Source organism: Hemicordylus capensis, chromosome 7, assembly GCF_027244095.1.
Source record: "Hemicordylus capensis ecotype Gifberg chromosome 7, rHemCap1.1.pri, whole genome shotgun sequence".
Lineage (NCBI taxonomy): Eukaryota > Metazoa > Chordata > Lepidosauria > Squamata > Cordylidae > Hemicordylus > Hemicordylus capensis.
In genome coordinates, this window is record NC_069663.1 from 23421274 (window position 1) to 23440854 (window position 19581).

Genomic DNA, 19581 nt, shown 5'->3' on the forward strand with positions numbered 1-19581 from the left:
TTAATGTTGAACTAGCTGTTCCCACACAACATCTGCGTGCTAGTGTACTCAGCCCCTGCTTGCCTGTTTGCCCCCCCACACACACACACACCTGCTTGCTGCTCGGCCCACACTCCACCTGCTCACCCAGCAGCTGTGGTTCTGGGGTCACACTGGGGCCCATTCAACCTGCCATTTGGCTGGTAGGCAGGCCTGGAGGAGGCTCCGCTGCCTTCTCCACTGGTCTCCTCATGAGGAGGATGGCCATGGTCAGGCTGCCAGCCTATCATTTTCTCTGCCCGGCCAGCTGCTGCCACTGCCCACTGCTTCCTCTCACCCCACACACCCATACACTTTTTTTGTGGCCACCCACCACTTTCTCCCCCCCCCCCACACACACACCATTTCCTCTTCCCTGCTGCCACTTCCCCCCCCCCACCACTTTCCTCTCCTCCTCCCAGCAGATTGCTTGCAAACTCTCGTGAGAGCTGCCACACATGGGATTAGCCATGGGTACCTCTTAGAGAATTAGATAGATAGATAGATAGATAGATAGATAGATAGATAGATAGATAGATAGATAGATAGATAGATGTTGGTGCTGAAGGCCAAGAATGTGATAGGATAGGATTCTTTAGGAAAGGAGAATATTAAGTAACAGCCCAAGATGTTTCCTCAATGAGAGTCAATAGTTGGGAGAACACTGGAGATCTCTTGATGGTAAGCCATTAGGGCTTTCAGGAGGTCACCTCCTCACAAGCTGAGGGGAGGGACTGATGCAAGGTGCAAAAAACTTAGCAGTTTGGGAAAGGAAACTGAGGAAAAGAGGCAAACCATGATGCAGGGATGCCTCTCCAGGAATCTGATGTGAGGTAGTTAATCTGCTCTCCTGAAAGAATGTGCATATTGCCTGACTCTTAGGTCTGCTTGCATATTTGTAATGAAACCAAATACTACCAAAAAAAACCCCAACCCACCATAAGCCTCCACAGCTCTTTCCTCTAAAGGAAACCAAAATCCAAGGAGGGCATATTGTTAATGAATGAACATATTTAAATGTCATAACCTAATTCACTTCCTCCGCATTCTCTTTTCAAAATTCCAGACTGTTTACCACCCTTAAGTGTGTTGGCAGCAAGGCAAAAGATCAGTGTACTAAAATGCAGAATAACGCGGTACAATTTCCCCTCTAAATGCTAACACTATAAACATTACAGAACGTAATGCACATCTAAAACACTCTGAGCTCCAAAATCATCTTTTATTTAATATTGGGGGGGGGGGGGAACCAAGCATACAAGAACATGTTTGCATGTATCCAAATAAGTGCTTAAAAGCCATGCTAAATTCCAAAGCTGTGAGCTCGATGGACTGAAGTCATTCTCTCCACAACATTTCAGCTCAGATGTCCTTCGATAAAAATATCAGCTGGGCAATAGTATAATCTGGTACATAAGGCAAAAGTGGTGGGCCTTCCTAGGCTCCAATATCATGAACATCGTTCAAAGCCTCCTAACTGTAATTGCCAATAATACTGAGAAACATCCAAGAAGAAATAAACACTGCAGATGAAGCTACAAGCAAATTGCAGGGTATCACATGAGGTCTAATACTGGTAACATCACGTTATGAATATAAAACAAGTTGTTCTAGTAATAACTAATCAGCCTACTTTCCTTTCACTGTCTCTACAACTGGACTATATTTGGTTCAAATTTAGGTCCACAAGTTATACCTCAAATGTTCATGCGTCCACCATCTTGAATCAGGGTGGATGACATCATTACAAACTATACCAATGAGGAATTCGTGTGTCAATCACTACAACTGTACCAAATTTGGTTCAAATCAGTTACAGTCCTCAAGTTAATGCACATGCACCTCAAAAGTTTGTGTGTCCGCCATCTTGGATTGGGGTGGATGACATTGTCACAAACTACTCTGTTAAGGTGTCGCTACAACTGTACCCGATTCGGTTCATATTGCTCCAAGCGTTGCAAAGTTGGTGGGGGGCGGGGGGACACACAGACGGACAGACACACAGAATGCCAGGTGATCTCACAAGCCTACTGGAAAGTAGGCTAAAAATGTTAAAGTAGTCCAGTTGTGCATTATAATTGCATAATATCTGAATTTGTGGCAACTGAGAACTGTAAGACCATGTTGTTGAGAGTTAATTGTTCTGCTTGGGTTTTTTAGCCTGCTTTCCAGTTGGCTTATGAGATCACCTGGCATTCTGTGTGCGTGTCTGTCCACATGTGTCCCGCTAACAACTTTGCAACACCTGGGCCAATATGAACCAAATTGAGGACAGTTGTAGGGACGCCTCAATGGTGTAGTTTGTGATGATGCCATCCACCCCAATTCAAAATGGCAGACACAAACTTTTGAGGCGCATGTGCGCTAACTTGTGAACAGTCTAACCAATTTGAACCAACTTTTGTACAGATGTAGTGAGTGACACAGGGACATCTCAATGGTGGAGGAGGTTGTAATGATGTCATCCACCCCGAGCCAAGATGGCGGACGCATGAACATTTGAGGCGCAAGAGATCCAACTTGTGGACCTTGATTTGACCCAAATAGAACCCAGTTGTAGAGACAGTGAAAGGAAAGTAGGCTGATTAGTTCTTACTAGAACAACTTGTTAAAAATTTTGTTTGTGTTTTTATTTTATCTGGTCTGCATAAAGTTAGCCTAAGACCTTTTGTGCTTGATATGTTATGCTTACAAAAGTTCATGGCATCCCACCTCTAGTGTTGCTGCACATCAAGTGAAAATACCTAGTTGGCCTGAGACACCTTTGCATGTTACATGTTTAAGTGTACAGCGATGATGTTCAAGCGTAAAATGTGAATGCAGCAGTGGCTGAGGCTCCCTGTTGCAGATCCACTTGGTGGCAAACCTAAATCTATGTCATCTGTGAAATGGCCCTAATATCCACAGTAGTGATGCCCTCACATTGCCACTACACTTCACAGGCAGTTTTGCAGTCCACAGGAGGTATCCAGCCTGTTAGAATCCTGGAAGCTTACTAAGTCACTTTCCTGCTTCAAGACATTCCACGTTAACAATGTGTTTTGTTTTGACAAAGCAGCTAGCTTTTGTCCAGTACAGCCAAAAGAGAAAGGGTGAAGTCCAAGCCCTGCTTACGCCTGGTTACAGCTGCTTCATCCAATTGGAAAATGCCATGGCACCTACACGGAACCAACCTGGCAATACTAATGAGGCTGCATCAGCCAGGGTTCCCAGTATCCCTGGAAGCCAAGACGGCTTCTGGACGTTCTCGTTCTCTTGCTTCAGCTGCTGAATCTCATTATTCAGCTGAGCAGCATGCTTCTTGAATCCCTCTCTCAACATAGCCTCTTGTTCCTACAAGGAAAGTGAGGGAATCCGTTAATGACTTGACACAAAGGGGCACAATTTGGCTCGCACTCAAGAACAGGCCTGATAAAAGTGGAAGTCTCTGAGAGGATGCACGAAAGGACTGTTAAGTGAACATTTAAAACATCTTATCACTCATCTTAAATTTCTTCTAAATCAGGACAATGCCTGGCCAGGAAAGAGTCACCAGTTTGGTAAGATTCCTGGAATTGTGAGAGGGCCAATACAGTCCCACCCCAGTTCCCCAAGGCCAATCCAGTTTGCTTCCTAGCAGGGATGACTCCACAGCAATCTGAGAACATTTTATACAAATTGAGATATGCCCCCATTTGCCCCTGTGACAGTTACCTTAAGTTTACATTCCACCATCCTCTCCTGCTCTTCCAATAACGCCTTCCTTTCTTTCACCATCTTCTGCTCCAACTGTTTAATGTTCGCCTCATAACTTCTTCGCTGGTCCTCCAGCTTCTGTTTTTCTGTAGCCAGCTGCTGCTTCTGAATCTCCTGTTCTCGTTCCGCTGTCTCTGCCTTTGCCTTTGCAGCTGGCCCAGGGGGAAAAAGAAGAACAAAGAAAAAGAAAAAGAACAAAGAAGAAGAAAAAGAACAAAGAAGAAGAAAAAGAACATAGAAGAAGAAAAAGAACAAAGAAGAACAGACTGCTATAGGTGTTGTACAGAGTCACCAGATCTCTTGTGCTCTAGCAGGTGCATTCTCTCCCTCTCCCCTTCTTTAATGCTCTGCTGCCTGCTTGTATTTGCACAGAACTTCATGCCTCAGTGATGGACAGAAGCTCAGAAGTAGAGTACATGCTGTGTGTGCAGAAAATCCCAAGTTCAATCTCCAGGTACATTTGGGAAATCACGAAAATCTGAAATCCTGCCAGCCATTGTAGACGATACTATCATCATCATCCTTTATTACGGTCACTGACCCGAGATAGTATAACATAACAGATTAATAACAAATTCTATGCATGTCAGATCATATGCTACCGTAGTTAACAGCATAGTTGGAAATGTAACCAAGAAGGCAGACCAATTGTCTAACTCAGTATAAAGCAGCTTACCAGGTCTATGCCGCATTAAAGAGGTACAAACCTGCTTATAACTTCTCTAGACAAGAGTCTCAGGTGTTGGAAGTTAAAGGACTTTGCGCTGTCTCTTGTCTCAGACAGTGGAGGACAGACTAGTGAGTCAGAGGGCTAGAGGGTAAAGACACTGGTCACCCCTTCTCCACTGCTCTGACACTATCCCTTTGGATATGTAGATTGCTAATCTCAGGGATTAACTTCCTTCCTCTCTCTCTTCCCTACCTGCCCTTCTACCTTGCAACATGGCAAGCCTCTCTCCCTGCACCATGTGTGCAGAAAAGATGCAGAATCCATCTACATCCGGCTAGATAGATAGATTAGAGATCCTAACTCCTCACTTTCCTATCTAGAATGGAGTTCCTTAATAAATGCCTTATATATTGATTTGAAACTATGGATTGGCTCCAAGTTACTTTACTCTCAGCATACACGCATGCCTAACTAAATTCCGCTGTGTTGTGCCTCTGTGCACTCTGCTATAATGAGAAAGGGATTCTCTCACCACAGAGAATTTCCAACATCATGCTCAGGTGTGTAGCTATAATTGAGCAAAAGGATTCAAAGAACCTGGGGGCCCTCCAGCTCCACCCCTCCCTATTTTCCTCATTATCTCCCTCACTCTGGGGGGCCGCCAGAGAGAGAGGAATTAACATGAGCCCCCTCTCCCCTAGCTACGCTCCTGCTCATGCTGCCCTTCTTCCGAGCAATTGTTTGATCCCTTCCTCCTCCAATACTGGAGCCTTAAAAATATACGCCATTGCATATACACCATTGAATATACACCATTGCATCCTAAAATGTCTTTCCAACATGGGTGTGGCATGTTCCTACAGTAGGGGTGGACAACAGTGTTCCCTCTAACAGAGATTCCCAGATGTTGTTGACTACAACTCCCAGAATCCCCAGCCAAAGGCCACTGCAGCTGAGGATGCTGGGAGCCGTAGTGAACAACAACTGGGGATCCCTGTTAGAGGGAACAGGGGTGGGGCAATCTTGGCTCTCCAGCGGTTGCTGAACTACAACTCCCATTATCACCAGTCACAGTTTATTGTGGCTTGGTATGATGGGAGTTGTAGTTCAACAGCAGCTGGAGAGCCAAGGTCACCTGCCCCTGTCCTAGAGCTTGACTGCTCCATGATTCCATCTCAACCTTCCTTTGTGCAGTATGTTGCAATACAGTTCTTGAGGGCATGCATGAGTACCAAAGTGCAAATTCACCGATATTTAAGTAATAACGTTCAAGATTGCAGTGCTAGGAGAAGGAAATGTGTATGTAAGGAAAAATACGTATATGAAAGGCCACCTCCAGCTTCAGAGGAAAGATGCCTCTAAATACCAGTTGCAGGGGAGCAACAGAGAGGGTATGCCCTCACCTTTTGCTGTGGGCTTCTCAGAGGCATCTAGTGGGCCACTGTGGGAAACAGGATGCTGGACGACATCGGCCTGATCCAGCAGGGCTGCTCTTATGTTCTTCAAAAGGGTTCACCTTAGGACTAAGTCCTTAAGACAGGGGTTCTCAAAACTTGGGTCCCCAGATATTGTTGGACTACAACTCCCATGATCCCAGCCACAAGAAGGTCAGCATGGTGTAATGGAGAGTCTTGGACAAGGACTGGGAGACCAGAGTCCAAATCCCCATTCAGCCATGAACCTCACTGGGTGACTCTGGGCCAGTCACTTCTCTCTCAGCCTAACATACCTCACAGGGTTGTTGTAAGGATAAACATAGCGATGTACACTGCTCTGAGTGCCTTAGAGGAAGAGTGAGATATAAATGTAGTAACTAACTAACTAACTAACTAAATAAATAAATAAATAGCGGCTGTGGGTGATGGAAGCTGGATAAAACTGAACTGGCGTGCTACAAGGGCCTCATCTGGACACATCATTAAAGATGTGTCCTCCTTATTTCCCTGCAAAATAGTGTAGGCTGCAGAGCAGTATAGTTTGGTGCTAGGGACCAATTCCTGTCTTCCATTTTAAATACAAGAGAAAACTCCCATTCAGTACTTCCACTTCTGGAATTCTTAGCTCAAAACTTGTTGAAAGCATGACATTTTCAAACACAGGAAAGACTCCAGTGTTTTGACACAGTGATGTAGAAACCAGCTCTAAAGCCTTCTTCTCTAACTGTGATTCTGAGTTAGCAATCTTCGCGGCCCAAGTGGAGTTGTGAGATGCGCCTTTTTCCTGGCCACATTTTGGGCCACACCAACAGTGATTCTCCTCGAGGATTTGGTGGGATGGTCCACCTGATTGAGGGGGACACAGGGCCTTTTCCTGCCCAGAAGGCACTGATTCTAACACAGAACTATCGATATCTCTCCCAAACACGTACTCCTGTACGAAGCCATACCTGCCATTTCCTTCTCTTTCTCCGTGAGGGCTTCATCGCTTTGAAGTATGGCTCTGCCGACAACCTCCTTGTCCTTCAGGAACTGCTGCAGGGTGGCTTCTGCCTGGGGAGAGAGAGGAGAAGCAACAGTCAACAGAGCATATGCAGAGAGGTTGGTTCTAAAGAGCACTTCATCCGTAGGGCTGCCCGAAATACCAAGCATCTACAAATCAGCTGGTCAGTGGCGAAATGCCCTTAGCCCTCTGACAAGCAGGACACCAACCACCACACAGATCTCCTCCCCAGAGGTCTCATTTCTATGGCCATTTTGGTGAAGGTAAGAAATTGCAGGAATCCTTTCTGGGCAGTCAGAGAAGGCTCCCACTGTTTCTTCCCATCTCCATTTCCCGGTGCAAATGACAAAAGACCCACTTCTCTCCGAAGCCCTCTACCTGTGTGCCAGAAAAAGATCCGAGGAAAGAGAGGATTGGTGGCTGGCTCCTGAGCGAAGCCCAAATTTGTGGATCCCTGCAAAATACCTTCCCTCTGAGAGGAGACAGCTGATTGTCAATTGGCTGTCAAAGAGGCTAATGGTATACAACATTTTTTTCTTTCTAGGGAGAAGACAGACAACATATAAAACGGCTCTTTTCCAGGACAAAACCCTGGGGGGGGGTGGAAATCTGCAAGCTTGTAGGAGAAGCTGGCTGTGCATGGTCTTGATTGGCTGAACCATGGGATGCCCCTCCCCTCTAATCCCTGGAGCTTTCAAAAACATGGTCTGTTGAATAGGCATAAACTGTATGAACATTCATGTATTTAATCTGTCTTCATCACCTTACTAAAGTAATGAAGACAAATACATGAATGTTCATACAGTGGTATTAAAAATAATGGCAGTCAGCCCCAGATCTGGCTCAAGCCTCCTGAGGCAGCATGGCTAGATGTTGCCCTTGATGTCTCTGGTACATGCCAATCCACCCCATCTCCACTTCCCACCCACAGTGTGCAGAGCACCATCATCTCAGATGTTCACATTTGAGTCTTGTCACTGAAATTACAGTTAATCCACCCATATTCCATTACTAAGTACTACCAATTCCCTACTAGAACATGTGTTGAATTTTGAAATTCTTGACTTGGAGTGCACATTTTTGTGTGCACGTTCTATGTATATTCACATTCTTTATTCAGTTTTACTTGAATTCTGCTCCACAGTGGCAGCAGCTCCACAGAATACTGTGAAATCCCTTCTCCAATCACCTTTTTGAACATCTTGATTTGTTCTGGCAGCATCGCAATGTCCCGCCTCCCTTTCTGCCTGAAAAATGCCCCAACACCCACCCGCTTTTTGGAATCCTGACCAGTAGCTCAAGCCCTTCCCTACCATCACTCCTTTCCCAGACTCTTTCTGGTATTGCTCTCTTATACTCTTCTGGTCTTTCAGGAAGTTCTGGTAGCCACCAGGGTTGTTGTAGATGCCCTTCTTGAGCTTTTCCTCCAACTCCTGAGACAGCCGCTTCAACAGAGCTAAGCAGCGTTGTGTCGATTTCCGCTCATTCTTCATGCAGTATTCCTCCTTCTTTTGATCCAAGGTTTTCTGTCAGGGCAAACATCAAAGAAGGTTGTGACCCTATTAATTGCACTTACCAATCCCAGTTTTGGAATCATTGCTGAGGATTAAATAGAACTGAACCTGGATTTTAGCCCAAATCTATCCACACAACCCACGTTCCCACTTTTCTTGGGCCCATTGAGATGGTGGCAGGGGCAGAGCCACCATTGCGTGAACAGGTTCGCCAGATGCAGGGGCGTTATTTCGCTCACAAACGGGGCTGTGCAGCCCCCTTTACGAGCAAAATCCGGCCAGCGCCACATTCGCAATGCGGCCAAAATGGCTCTCCCTGCCTCTCCCTGCGAACACAGTGCTGGCTGGACTTAACTTGCAAACAGGGCCGCATGGCCCCATTTGCAAACTAAGCTATGCCCCTTGTCTCACAGGTGCAGGGGGTGCGGCTTAGCCACGCCCCCTGCATCTGATGTCAGATGTTTAAATCTGAAGCAGTGGGCAGGGCTAGCAACATGGCGGCAGGCTGAACCCAGGCCACTGCTGGTCTCCCTCCACCTCTGGATGGTGGCTCAAGAAACAACCTACCATGAGTTCAACTTGGAATTGACGCTTGTCGTCCTTGAAGGCACGGCCCATGAACACCTTTATGGCCGTCTCCTCACACTGGGCATGTATCCCCAGCAGCTCCTGGACAGTCTCCGTGGGCAGATTCAGCTTCTGATCCATCAGCTCCACGTAGCGGACAACAGCATCATGCACAGCTGCCGAGTTCTCAATCTCTGCCAGGGCCAGTACGGCATTCTCCATGCAAGGCACTTCCCCACTGCTGATGGTGCCCACGTAAGTCACCACCAAGTTTGCCAGCACTGCAAGAAGAAGAGCAACAGGAATTGTTGTGAACGCTATATTGGGCCACATTTGGCTGAAGCAGGCGACAGTCAAGGTGACCTTGATCCTTGGGAGCATGCACTAGTTCCTTGTCCCACTGGTCTTCCACGGGTGGACTCACGATCCACCCCAAATTGTTGTTGTTATTTAACGTATTGATATACCGTCCCAAACCAAGGTCTCAGGGCGGTTCACAACAAAGCAGTAAACAAAACATTAAAATCAGTTAAAACTCTAAAAACAGTTTAAAACAAATCAATAAACAGTCTTATTAAGTTGTGACTAGACTCCAACAGAACCATGGACAATATATAAGAAAAGGGAACAGATAATGAAAGAGGAGAAAAAGAGGGAGAACAAACGACAGAGGGGGGGAGAGTAAACGGAAAGATACATTTTTAAGTGGGTTCCACGTTACAGGCCAAGTTTAAAGGTAACAAGCCTTGCGTTTTGAAAGGATGGAGGCTACAGCAATAGTCCTTGTGCCATCATGGGAGCTGGAGGGAGGGAACTACTCACAGCGGCCATTGACAACGTGCCCACCAGGGATGGTTTTTTGTTTGGAATTTCTATAGATGTAACGGCAGAACTGGTGTGCCTGTTCCACAAAATCAGGCTCTAGTTCACTCTCCTGCATCTCTTCCAGCCGAGCCAGGTTCTTCCTACTGGTAGGGCGGTCAAAGACAAAGCATTTCCGGGTGGGGAAGTACATCCGAATGCATTCACGGGGCTGGTTGAACAACTGGATATTGCGGGAGTCACCTAGAGGGAGTAAGATAGAGATTTGATGTCAGTGGGGGAGATGTACATGGCGCTCTGGTCTATCCCATGCGGTCCTCTAGCCTAGCACATCAGGGTCTAAACCTGGGCTGCTCAACTTCAGCCCTCTTGCAGATGTTGGCCTACAACTCCCATAATCCCTGAATACTGGCCACAGTGGCTGGGAGTTGAGTAGGCCTGGTCTAAACCCTTGGTCAAAACTGGTTTTGCTAAGGGTCGCTTTGAAAAGGAAATACAAAGTAATGAGCCAAAGTCCATCCCATCTATGTTAGCTGCCATAATTGGCCTTCTTGGGTTTTATGGTATTTAGTGTAATTGTACCATTGACATGTCTCATGTATTGATCTTTTTTCTTATCATCAGCTGCCTTGGAGGTTTTTGGTTCAGCTGTCAGGCAGCATGTACATCTTTTAAATTAATAGAAGTCATATTGCCGAAGAGGCTGTTCCCGCAAAAATATTTTGCACCTCTGGGTTAGCAGCTAGGGACCTCTGGGGGTCCAGATTTAGCCCACAGATCACTAGTTCCTGACCCCAAGGCTACCTGATCTTTAGTACACTCTGTCACCTTTATCTCTCTTTAATTTCAAAGCATTTTCCAGATACTCGTCTTCACTGATGGAGTGCCCATCCAGTTGCAGCTGCAATGTGAAATCTCTCAAGGCCCAGACGAAAGTTGGGAAGAAGCGGACAAACTCAGCAGAATCGTCTCGTCCCTGGGGGTTCTCTGTGGTTTGGTTCTTTGCTTTGATGTGCTGGGTCAGCTCTGTCACATAGCTGTAGGCTAGGTTCAGGAATCAGAGCTGCCGGCTGCCTCTCAGAAATACATATCTGCTTCCAGCTCACAACCATATACAATAGATTGGATAAACAGATGCGCAGGAAGACCGGACTCCTAGATCTTTAAGAGTTGTGTATTTCGGAAAGGTGTCTTGTCACATGCAGGATGAGAAAGGTTGCGCCTGCTAAAATTCCCGCTCCTGCTCAACTTTTCAAGATAAAGGAGCCCAGTGGTGCTTTGTATCTGGTAAGCCTAGTTATGCGTTACCAGCAGAATTGGGTAAAATGGCTAACTCTCCGAGAACCCATCCAAAGATAATTATATATATTTACATATTGATTTTATGTAAATATATACAAACAGAATCCAAGTACAGCTACCTACTGTATATTTGTGTTGAGTAGCAATAAATATAACATTGCAATGCAGTATGCAAACATTTTGGGGAGACTGGCTTGGAAACTTAAGAATCAAATAGATGGGTTATTTTTTTTCCCTTAAGCAGCTTCATATCTACAAAACTGAGAACACAACTACCAATTGTCCTTTCAACCTTTCTCTCTGTATGTTGCTTTCCAAGCCGATTAGCTGCCTCCCATCTTGGACAGGGACCCCATTCCTTCAGGAGTCCTGAGGCAGTGTGAACTTCAGCAGGTTGAGTATCTCTCCCCATCATTCTGGAGCCAGGCATCTACAAATCCACTTGCTAGTGGCGAGTGTCCTCAGCTCTCTGACAGACAGACCACCCAGCGCCACACACTTCTCCTCCCCAGAGGTCTCATTTCCATTGCCATTTCTGAGAATGGAAGGAACAGCAGGAATCCTTCCTGAGCAGTGGGAGCCAGAGAGGGCTCCCACTGCTTCTTCCCATCTCCATGCTCCAGTGCAAATGACAGAAGACCCACTTCTCTCCTCTGCTCATGTGCTTGAAAAGGAGCTGATGGAAGAGAGGGGTTTGGTGGCGACCACAAATAATGGCTGGCTAGCGAGCCAAGCCCACATTTGTGGGTCCCTGGTTGAAGCCAGGGCGGAATCCTCAAGCACAGAAATCCTCTTGAGGGAATCACCCTGCAATTCCTTTCCCTCAGCACCACAATTCCAAAATGTGTGCAGTTAGATCGGTCCTCACAGTTGTTAAATATTTCTTTAAAATGCTGCAACAGAAAATGCCACCACTGGTGGCAGGGCAGGGGGACCTATACATAAAATGTTCCCTAGGCTGTAGCATCAAAGCTCAGAGCAGTTCATCTGCCCCCACAGACCTCCTCCCAGTCCAAACTGAGCACTCTGGTACATGCAGAACCTTTGGGCTTCATTGCTGCCCACAGAGGAATCAGCTTTTGTCACAAGCAAAGCATCAAATTATCCCTCCAAATCAAGCTGGAAACGGGATAGTGGGTGTCAGTCTAGCTTTTTAGAAGTCTATGCTCTCTATAAAGCGCAAGAGCTTGGGCAGAACCTAATGGACGTTCCTCAAACATGGGAGACCCCCAGTGGGGGGGGGGGACAACAACCCTGCCCCACAGCTACTGATTCAGAAGGATACTGAAGCTGATCCATAGCTTGCTGGTCGATGGTGCCTATGCTGTTGTAGACCAGAGTGCTACTAAGGAGCACAGACAAAGCAAAGATCCAGGAGTCATTCTGGGAATCACCCTGAAAGAGGAGAAGCAAAACATTATGACGTTGGATTCTGCTCCTTCCCAGCTCAATTCCTTGGGCCACCCCTGTGGCTGTTCCACTAGTGAACTCTAGGACTTTGTCCTGGGCATCCAAAACCTTTGTCCTGGGCATCCAACAACAAAAGCTGAGAATACCTTTGATGGAGTAATCTCTTTGCTTATGCGGTGTGCACATTGGTGTTGCTGCAGAAATCACAGCAATTAAAAGAACAACCTAACAGAAAACAAGTCAGTTTTCTGACTTCTATTTTTACAGTAGCCAAGTCACTGTGTTCCAGCGGGACGGAAATTCTCCCATAGTTACGTAAACCCTGCTGAATGCTGAGAACACTAAGGTGTGGTCCTAACAGGATAAATCCCATTCAGCGTCTTCCTGCTGTTGATGCAGGGGCTGTGGCTGTTGCCTCTGAAGGGCAGAGTTTCTGGTTCCATAGAGACACATATATCAACGGCCCTAGACAATCAGCAATGGGACATTGCTGCAGATACACAAGTATCCATAGTGTGTCTGGCCCATGACACTAAGGGTACCTTCTTTCTAGCAGGGCTCCTGAGCCTATAACTTCATGACATGCAGAAATTCCACAGGTGCAGCCTCCCCTTCCCCCTCCAAAATCACCTTTTCCACATCTCCGAGTCCCTCTGTATCCAGAAGCACAAGAGTTTGGTCTGGTTTGCCAGGGTAGGGAACACACCACATCCAGATACCCTTGGTGTTTGCTTGTACCGTAGAGCCCAGAGGGAAACCTACATGTGGAGATATGTGCATGTTATAGCTTCAGAGAGAGAGACGAACCCAAAAAGTACAAGCTACTGTGATCAAGAAGAAGGGCTGCCATCTTTTTTTTCATGGAGGGCTTCTGTATCTTTAACAGCTCGTCAACAGGAAGAGTTAAAAGGGTGCCATTCTCCCAGTATGGAATTGTGGCTTGATTCAGTGATGCCAACATTAATAAATGCATGACAAATAACAGAGACTCCAGGAGGGTCGTTCCTACATTTTCCAGATATATTTAATGGGGAATAGAATTATAAACTGCAGTTTCATATGAACTATCATATGCACTGTCCCTCAGCAATAAATCATTTAAAGGATTAGTTGACCGATCCATCAATGAAAATATGCAGCCCTGGAATAATGAAGGATTTTAAAAAATCCTTGACAAATGGCCATTCCGGTTCAGTTTAATAACCAATAGCAAAAGAGAGCCCACAGCACGAAGCAGACTGTCCCGCAAACACCTGTTATAGTTAGGAAATTCCTCCTGATACTTTGTCTGAATGTACTTCCTCGTATTTTCAGTCCACTGGTTCTAGTCCTGCCCTCAGGAGCAAGAGAGAAGTTGGCTCTTTCTTCTAAGGGACAGCCTTTCACGTATTTGAAGAGAACTACCCAGACGATGGGAAACACCTATATCGAGCAGCAGCAATATAGGAAGATGCTGATAGGCATCATCTCATACTGCATGGGAGGAGGCAATGGTTAACCCCTCCTGTATTCTATTAAAGACAACCACAGGGCTCTGTGGTCGCCAGTAGTTGACACCAACTCAACAGCACACTTTACCATATCTCCTCAGCCTTCTCTTCTCCAGGCTAAACATGCTCAGTGCCTTCAATCACTCCTCATAGGACTTGGTTCGCAGACTCTTCACCATCCTGGTAGCCCTCCTCTGAACCCATTTCATTTATCTGGAAAATGCAGCATCCAGAACTGGACACCATACTCCAAATGAAGTCCAACCAGCACAACATAGAGTGGAATTATTACTTCGCTAAGAACAGTGGTTCCCAAACTGGGTTCCTCCAGACGACGCTGAACTACAATTCCCATTACCCCCCAGCCACAATAAACTGTAGCTGAGAATGATGGGAGTTGTAGTTCAGCAACATCTGGAGGAACCCAGGTTGGGAATCACTGTCTTAGAACCACCATGAGAGACTCATTTTTGGGTGGTATAGAAATGTAATAAATAATAAAAGCTCCGTGGTTTGTGTGTGTTTGTGTGTGTGTGTGTATAAACCACTTTGGGAACTTTTGTTGAAAAGCGCATTCATATTAAATATTTGTCACATTCATATAAGCCAGCCCTTTGAAACCCGACTGCAAATTATTGCACAGGAATTTGTTCACTGGCACTGGAGCTCTGTGTGGCAGTTTCAAAGGGGAGAGAATCCTGGCTGCATACACAGAGCTGCCTACACTGTGCAGAAAATTCTGACTTTTAGAGTTCATTTCCCTCCCCTTCTTCAGGTTCTGGCCCTGCTCAGTTTCCCTTGGTCCATGTGAACCAACATCTGTCTTTTTCTCTCACCTGAATTTTTCCCTGCGAGTTTGTTCATGAGGTAGGATTTGCCTGTTCGGTAGAGTCCCACAATGGCGACCACCACCACGGGCGTATTAATTTCAGAGAGCAGCCGAAGGGCCTGTTGACAGATCACAAGCTTTCTGGCCCTGTTCTCAATGAGGCACATGGGAGCGGGCATGTGGTTTCTGGAGGCCATTGTTCACCCTCTGGAAGATCTGCCGTGGGGATCATGAGAGAGACAGAAAGACAGCAGCAGGGTCACCAAGAAAGGTACATTTCACATATGCAAAACCTTCTGAACCAGAACTCCTTGCCTAAAAAGAAGAGAGGTTCTTACTTGGTGGTAAATAAATGTCAATGAATCAAACTTTATTCCGATCTCTGACCAGCAAAGTGAAATAAATGTAATAAGCAAGCAAACCACAGTAGTGCATTGCTAGAGAAGACTGATCATGGTGGACCATCCATCTTCTGAGTAGCTTGCCTGCTATTACAAAACATCAAGGGATGTCCAAAAAGTTGGAGAGGAACCCCACATTTCTAAGAAATTGTTTAGCAGCTGCTGGCTTCAGGGGTGTTGCATGATTATTACTGAGTGGTTGCTGCACCCCAACTCAGCACTCCTGCCACAACCTGCTGCAAAAGAAGAGGAGCCAGGGGAGAGAGACTGCCGCAAAGGGTGGGAGTCCACTCAGTTAATTTTAGATCCAGCTTAGATTGAATCAGGAAGGCCCCACTCTGAGTGCACACACTGCCTTCATACTGCCGCCCAGAACATAACTCCTTCCGCACAGAGATGGGAGAAATTAGAGGGGACACTGATGGGTGTATGTATGCAGTCTAAATTGAAAGCGTAAGCGAGCACACACTCTTTCTGTGGTGTGGAAGCTAATGCAGGACCCACACCTTATTAGCTGGGGGTGAGTAAATTTGCAGGAGCCTTTCCTTTTAAAACAACACATGTCTGATCCTTGAATTTCTCCTGGATTGCCAAGACTCCTTTAAAACTTCAAAAGAAGTTTTTACACTTTCCAGATTAGACAATATCCAAGGCAGAGTTTATTTAACAATGTAAGAACAGCCCTGCTGGATCAGGCACAAGGCCCATCTAGTCCAGCATCCTGTGTCACGCAGTGGCCCACCAGACAATGAACTTCTCATTGCTGGGTCCGCACCCCACAGCTTGACTCCAGCAGCACATTTACTCCAAAGGAAGCCTCACAGAGTCACCTTAAGTGCCGCAGCAGGGAAATGCTTGCCTAACAAGCAGAAGGTTGCTGGTTGGTCGGGATCCCCGCTGGTCTGTTTCCCAGACTATGGGAAACACCTATATCGGGCAGCAGCAATATCAGAAGATGCTGAAAGGCATCCTCTCACACTGTGTGGGAGGAGGCAATGGTCAAACCCCGCCTGTATTCTACCAAAGACAACCACAGCGCTCTGTGGGCGCCAGGAGTCGAAATCGAGTTGACAGCACCCTTTACCTTCTTCAAGCCTCACAGATCTCAGTGGCCCTTGGGTCCAGGAAAGCCTGCAAGATGCAGCCGGCCTTCGCCTTCCTGACTGCCTCGGGGCATCATCTCTCTCGGCTGAGTTTTTGTAGCTCTCTTGGCTTGGAAACCGACACAGAATAACAGAGGCGTTGCGGCGGGGGTGGGGGGTGGGGGGGGCTCAGCTGCGGGGATTCTGCCTGCTTACCTCCTCCTCTGCAAGGGGCACCAGGGCGGGCAGCGGTCTCAAGCTCGGGTCCGTCCCTCCAGCTCGCTCGCTCGCTCGCTCGGGAATGTTGCTTTTGCAAAGCGAAAGCGGAACTCTGCAGCCAGCCGCCCAGCCCGCTTCTCGGAAGAGCCGGCGTTTCTTCGAAGGAGAGAAAGTGCTGAGTGTGAAGGGTTCATCCAGAGTTGGTTCCTCCTAGTTCCCCCAGTTACTAGATCCTCGTTTGTCACAGTGCCAGGAACTAAGTTGATTTATTTATTTATTCTTTTAAAATATTTGCCTACCACCCGCCAGCTACTGAAGTCTCCAGGCAGGTATTAACCGATAAAGCATTGGCAGAGCCCCTATCATCATCATCATCATTATTATTATTATTAATTTAAATTTTATATCCCGCTCTTCCTCCAAGGAGCCCAGAGCGGTGTACTACATACTTCAGTGTCTCCTCACAACAACCCTGTGAAGTAGGTTAGGCTGAGAGAGAAGTGACTGGCCCAGAGTCACCCAGAAAGTCTCATGGCTGAATGGGGATTTGAACTCGGGTCTCCCCGGTCCTAGTCCAGCACTCTAACCACTACACCACACTGGCTCTCTTGTGTAATAGACCCTTGTGTGCTTGTTTAGAATCACTGCAGCTCTCCCTCAATTCAAATTTCATGCAGCTAAGCCGGACAGAGCCCCTTAATGGCGCAGTGGGAAAGCAACTTGCCTAGGGAGCAAGAGGACAAGGTTGCAGGTTTGGATCCCCGCTGGTATGGCTCCCAGATTCTGGGAACCACCTATATCGGACAGCAGTGATATAGGAAGATGCTGAGAGGCATCATCTCAGACTGCGAGGGAGGAGGCAATGGTAAACAATCTGGAAAGCACTCAGAGGTTGCAAAAGACCCTTTGGTCAAGGGGTTTGGAATGAGCTCCCTGTCGAAATAAGAGCCTCCCCATATCTGACAGCTTTCAAAAGTACCCTCAAGGCACATTTCTTCATTTAGGCTTTTAATTAGGTTTGCAGAAGGTTGAGAGGGTTGGCAGCAGCTCCAGAGCTGTCAATCACCTTTTGGAGCTCAAAGAACCGCCCTCCCAGTGGGGAACCTAACTGCCTCTCTGACTCTGGGTAGCCCACAGGGTCAGAGAGGGCTTGAAGGAGCCAGCGACAGGGATGGTTAGGGCTCGGATCTCTAGGGAGGGTCTCTGGGTCGGTGGGCTGGATATTGGGAGGTGGGTAGTGTGCAGAACACACCAGTGAACACCTCCGGTTCGCAAGCCTGACTCTTATGTATGAATGCTGGATGTGTATGGCATATACATGGATCTTCAGCCAGGGCGGTGGTTTCCAATAGAAGGGCCAGGAGTCAGGGGACGCTTGTGGTAACCAACACAGGGCACCTCAGTTACTTATAAGTCCAGCCTCTGTTGAAGTACTAAGCCTGAAATATCGTTATAGAAACCATGGCGTGTGTAAAAGTCCTGCTTTGGCAGAGAGGAACCATTAAACTACTTGTACATCAGTCAACTTGGCTTTGTTTTATTTTAAAGTTCACTCAGTGTCCTGTGAATTATACTTCTCCCCACGCAGCCCTCAGTGACACTAAGGGGTTGTCAGGACACAAACCTAAGCCAGAAGAGCTTGGTGGTGGCCACGAAGGCTTGAGAAAAGGAGGAAGAGATAAGCACATCATTCTCAGACAACAAAGTCATAAAGTTATTGGCTTCTCCAGTTTGGGGAACAGACACCTTCTCATCAGTAGTGTCACCATTAGAGTCTCACCAGTAGAGTGGTGAGCTCACCACACATTGTTTTAATTGGTTCTAAGGTTTTAATTTATATTATTTTATTGCAAACCAGCAAGAGACTTGAATTTGAGGCAGTATACAAATATGTTAAATAAATAAAAATGCTCAAATGACATGTGTGTGCGTGTCTCTCTCTCTCTCAAAGTTTAGTGAAGGGAGGGCATTGATGTCAATTTCTATCAATAAACAAAGGAACATAGGAAGCTGCCTTCTACCTAGTCAGACCATTGCTCCATCTAGCTCAGTATTGTCTACCCAGACTGGCAGTGGCTTCTCTAAGGTTGCAGGCAGGAGTCAGCCCTATCTTGGAGATGCCAGGGTGGGAATCCGAGACCTTTTGCATGCAAGCATGCAGATGCTCTTCCCAGAGCAGCCCCATTCCCTAAGGGGGATCTCTTATAGTGCTCACACACATAGTCTACCAGACAAATGCAAACCAGGGTGGACCTTGCTTAGCAAAGGGGACAATTCATGCTTGCTACCACAAGAGAGCCAGATTGGTCTCTGCGGCAACCTGGAGAGTCTATATTATGCCTGTTTTGAAACAGTTACACTGGCTGCCGATATGTTTCCGGGCAAAATACCAAGTGCTCATTATTACCTTTAAAGCCCTGAATGGCTTGGGTCCAGGCTACCTTAAAGGGCACCTTCTTCTGTATGATCCCCATCACACTTTGAGGTCATCTGGAGAGGTCCATCTCCAGTTACCACCAGCACGTCCAGTGGTGACTCAGAACCGGGCCTTCTCTGTAGCTGCTCCTGGCCTCTGGAATGCATTCCCAGCAGATATCCACAGTTTAGGATCACTGATGGCCTTTAAGAGAGCCCTAAAGACTTACTTGTTTGGCCTGGCCTTCCAAGGTTTTTAAATTGTTTATAAGTATTTTAATTGTTTTTAAATTCTCTTAAAATTGTTTTTATATTGTTTTAAGTAGTGTGTTTTAAATGATGTTTGTTTTTATGTTGTTTAAACTAGTTCTACACCGCCCAGAGCCTCTGGATAGGGCAGTTTATAAATGTAATAAACAAACAAAGACCAGCTCTCCTCCCATAGACCGCCTATCAGTAAAGAGAAGCACATCAGCTCCTTGCCACTGCACTAACCAGGTGACCAACTGAACTGCAGTCAGGTATACTTTAAAGATAAGTGGAGTTCTAAGTGGCCCTTCAGAAGAAACGTGATCCCACAGAAGCCATCTCAGTTTGAAGCTCCCTTGTTACAGATCATGGAACAGGTAACAATGTCTTTTCAATATAGTTTCAGTGAAAAGTTGCAC

The 19581-nt window shown here is 46.6% G+C and overlaps 1 protein-coding gene across 1 annotated transcript; it reads right to left on the bottom strand.

Annotated features, from left to right (window-relative positions):
• Positions 1-1221: 1221 nt before the first annotated feature.
• LOC128333386 (guanylate-binding protein 1-like) lies at positions 1222-16603 on the bottom strand. The gene is made up of 11 exons (XM_053268858.1): positions 16496-16603; positions 14804-15012; positions 13108-13235; positions 12353-12462; positions 10594-10802; positions 9766-10008; positions 8944-9224; positions 8176-8388; positions 6810-6912; positions 3712-3905; positions 1222-3351 (listed from the first exon to the last, which is right to left on the bottom strand). The coding sequence occupies exons 2-11, from the start codon at positions 14991-14993 to the stop codon at positions 3139-3141; spliced, it is 1884 nt and encodes a 627-aa protein (XP_053124833.1). The 5' UTR covers positions 14994-15012; positions 16496-16603; the 3' UTR covers positions 1222-3138.
• Between the last annotated feature and the right edge of the window lie 2978 nt (positions 16604-19581).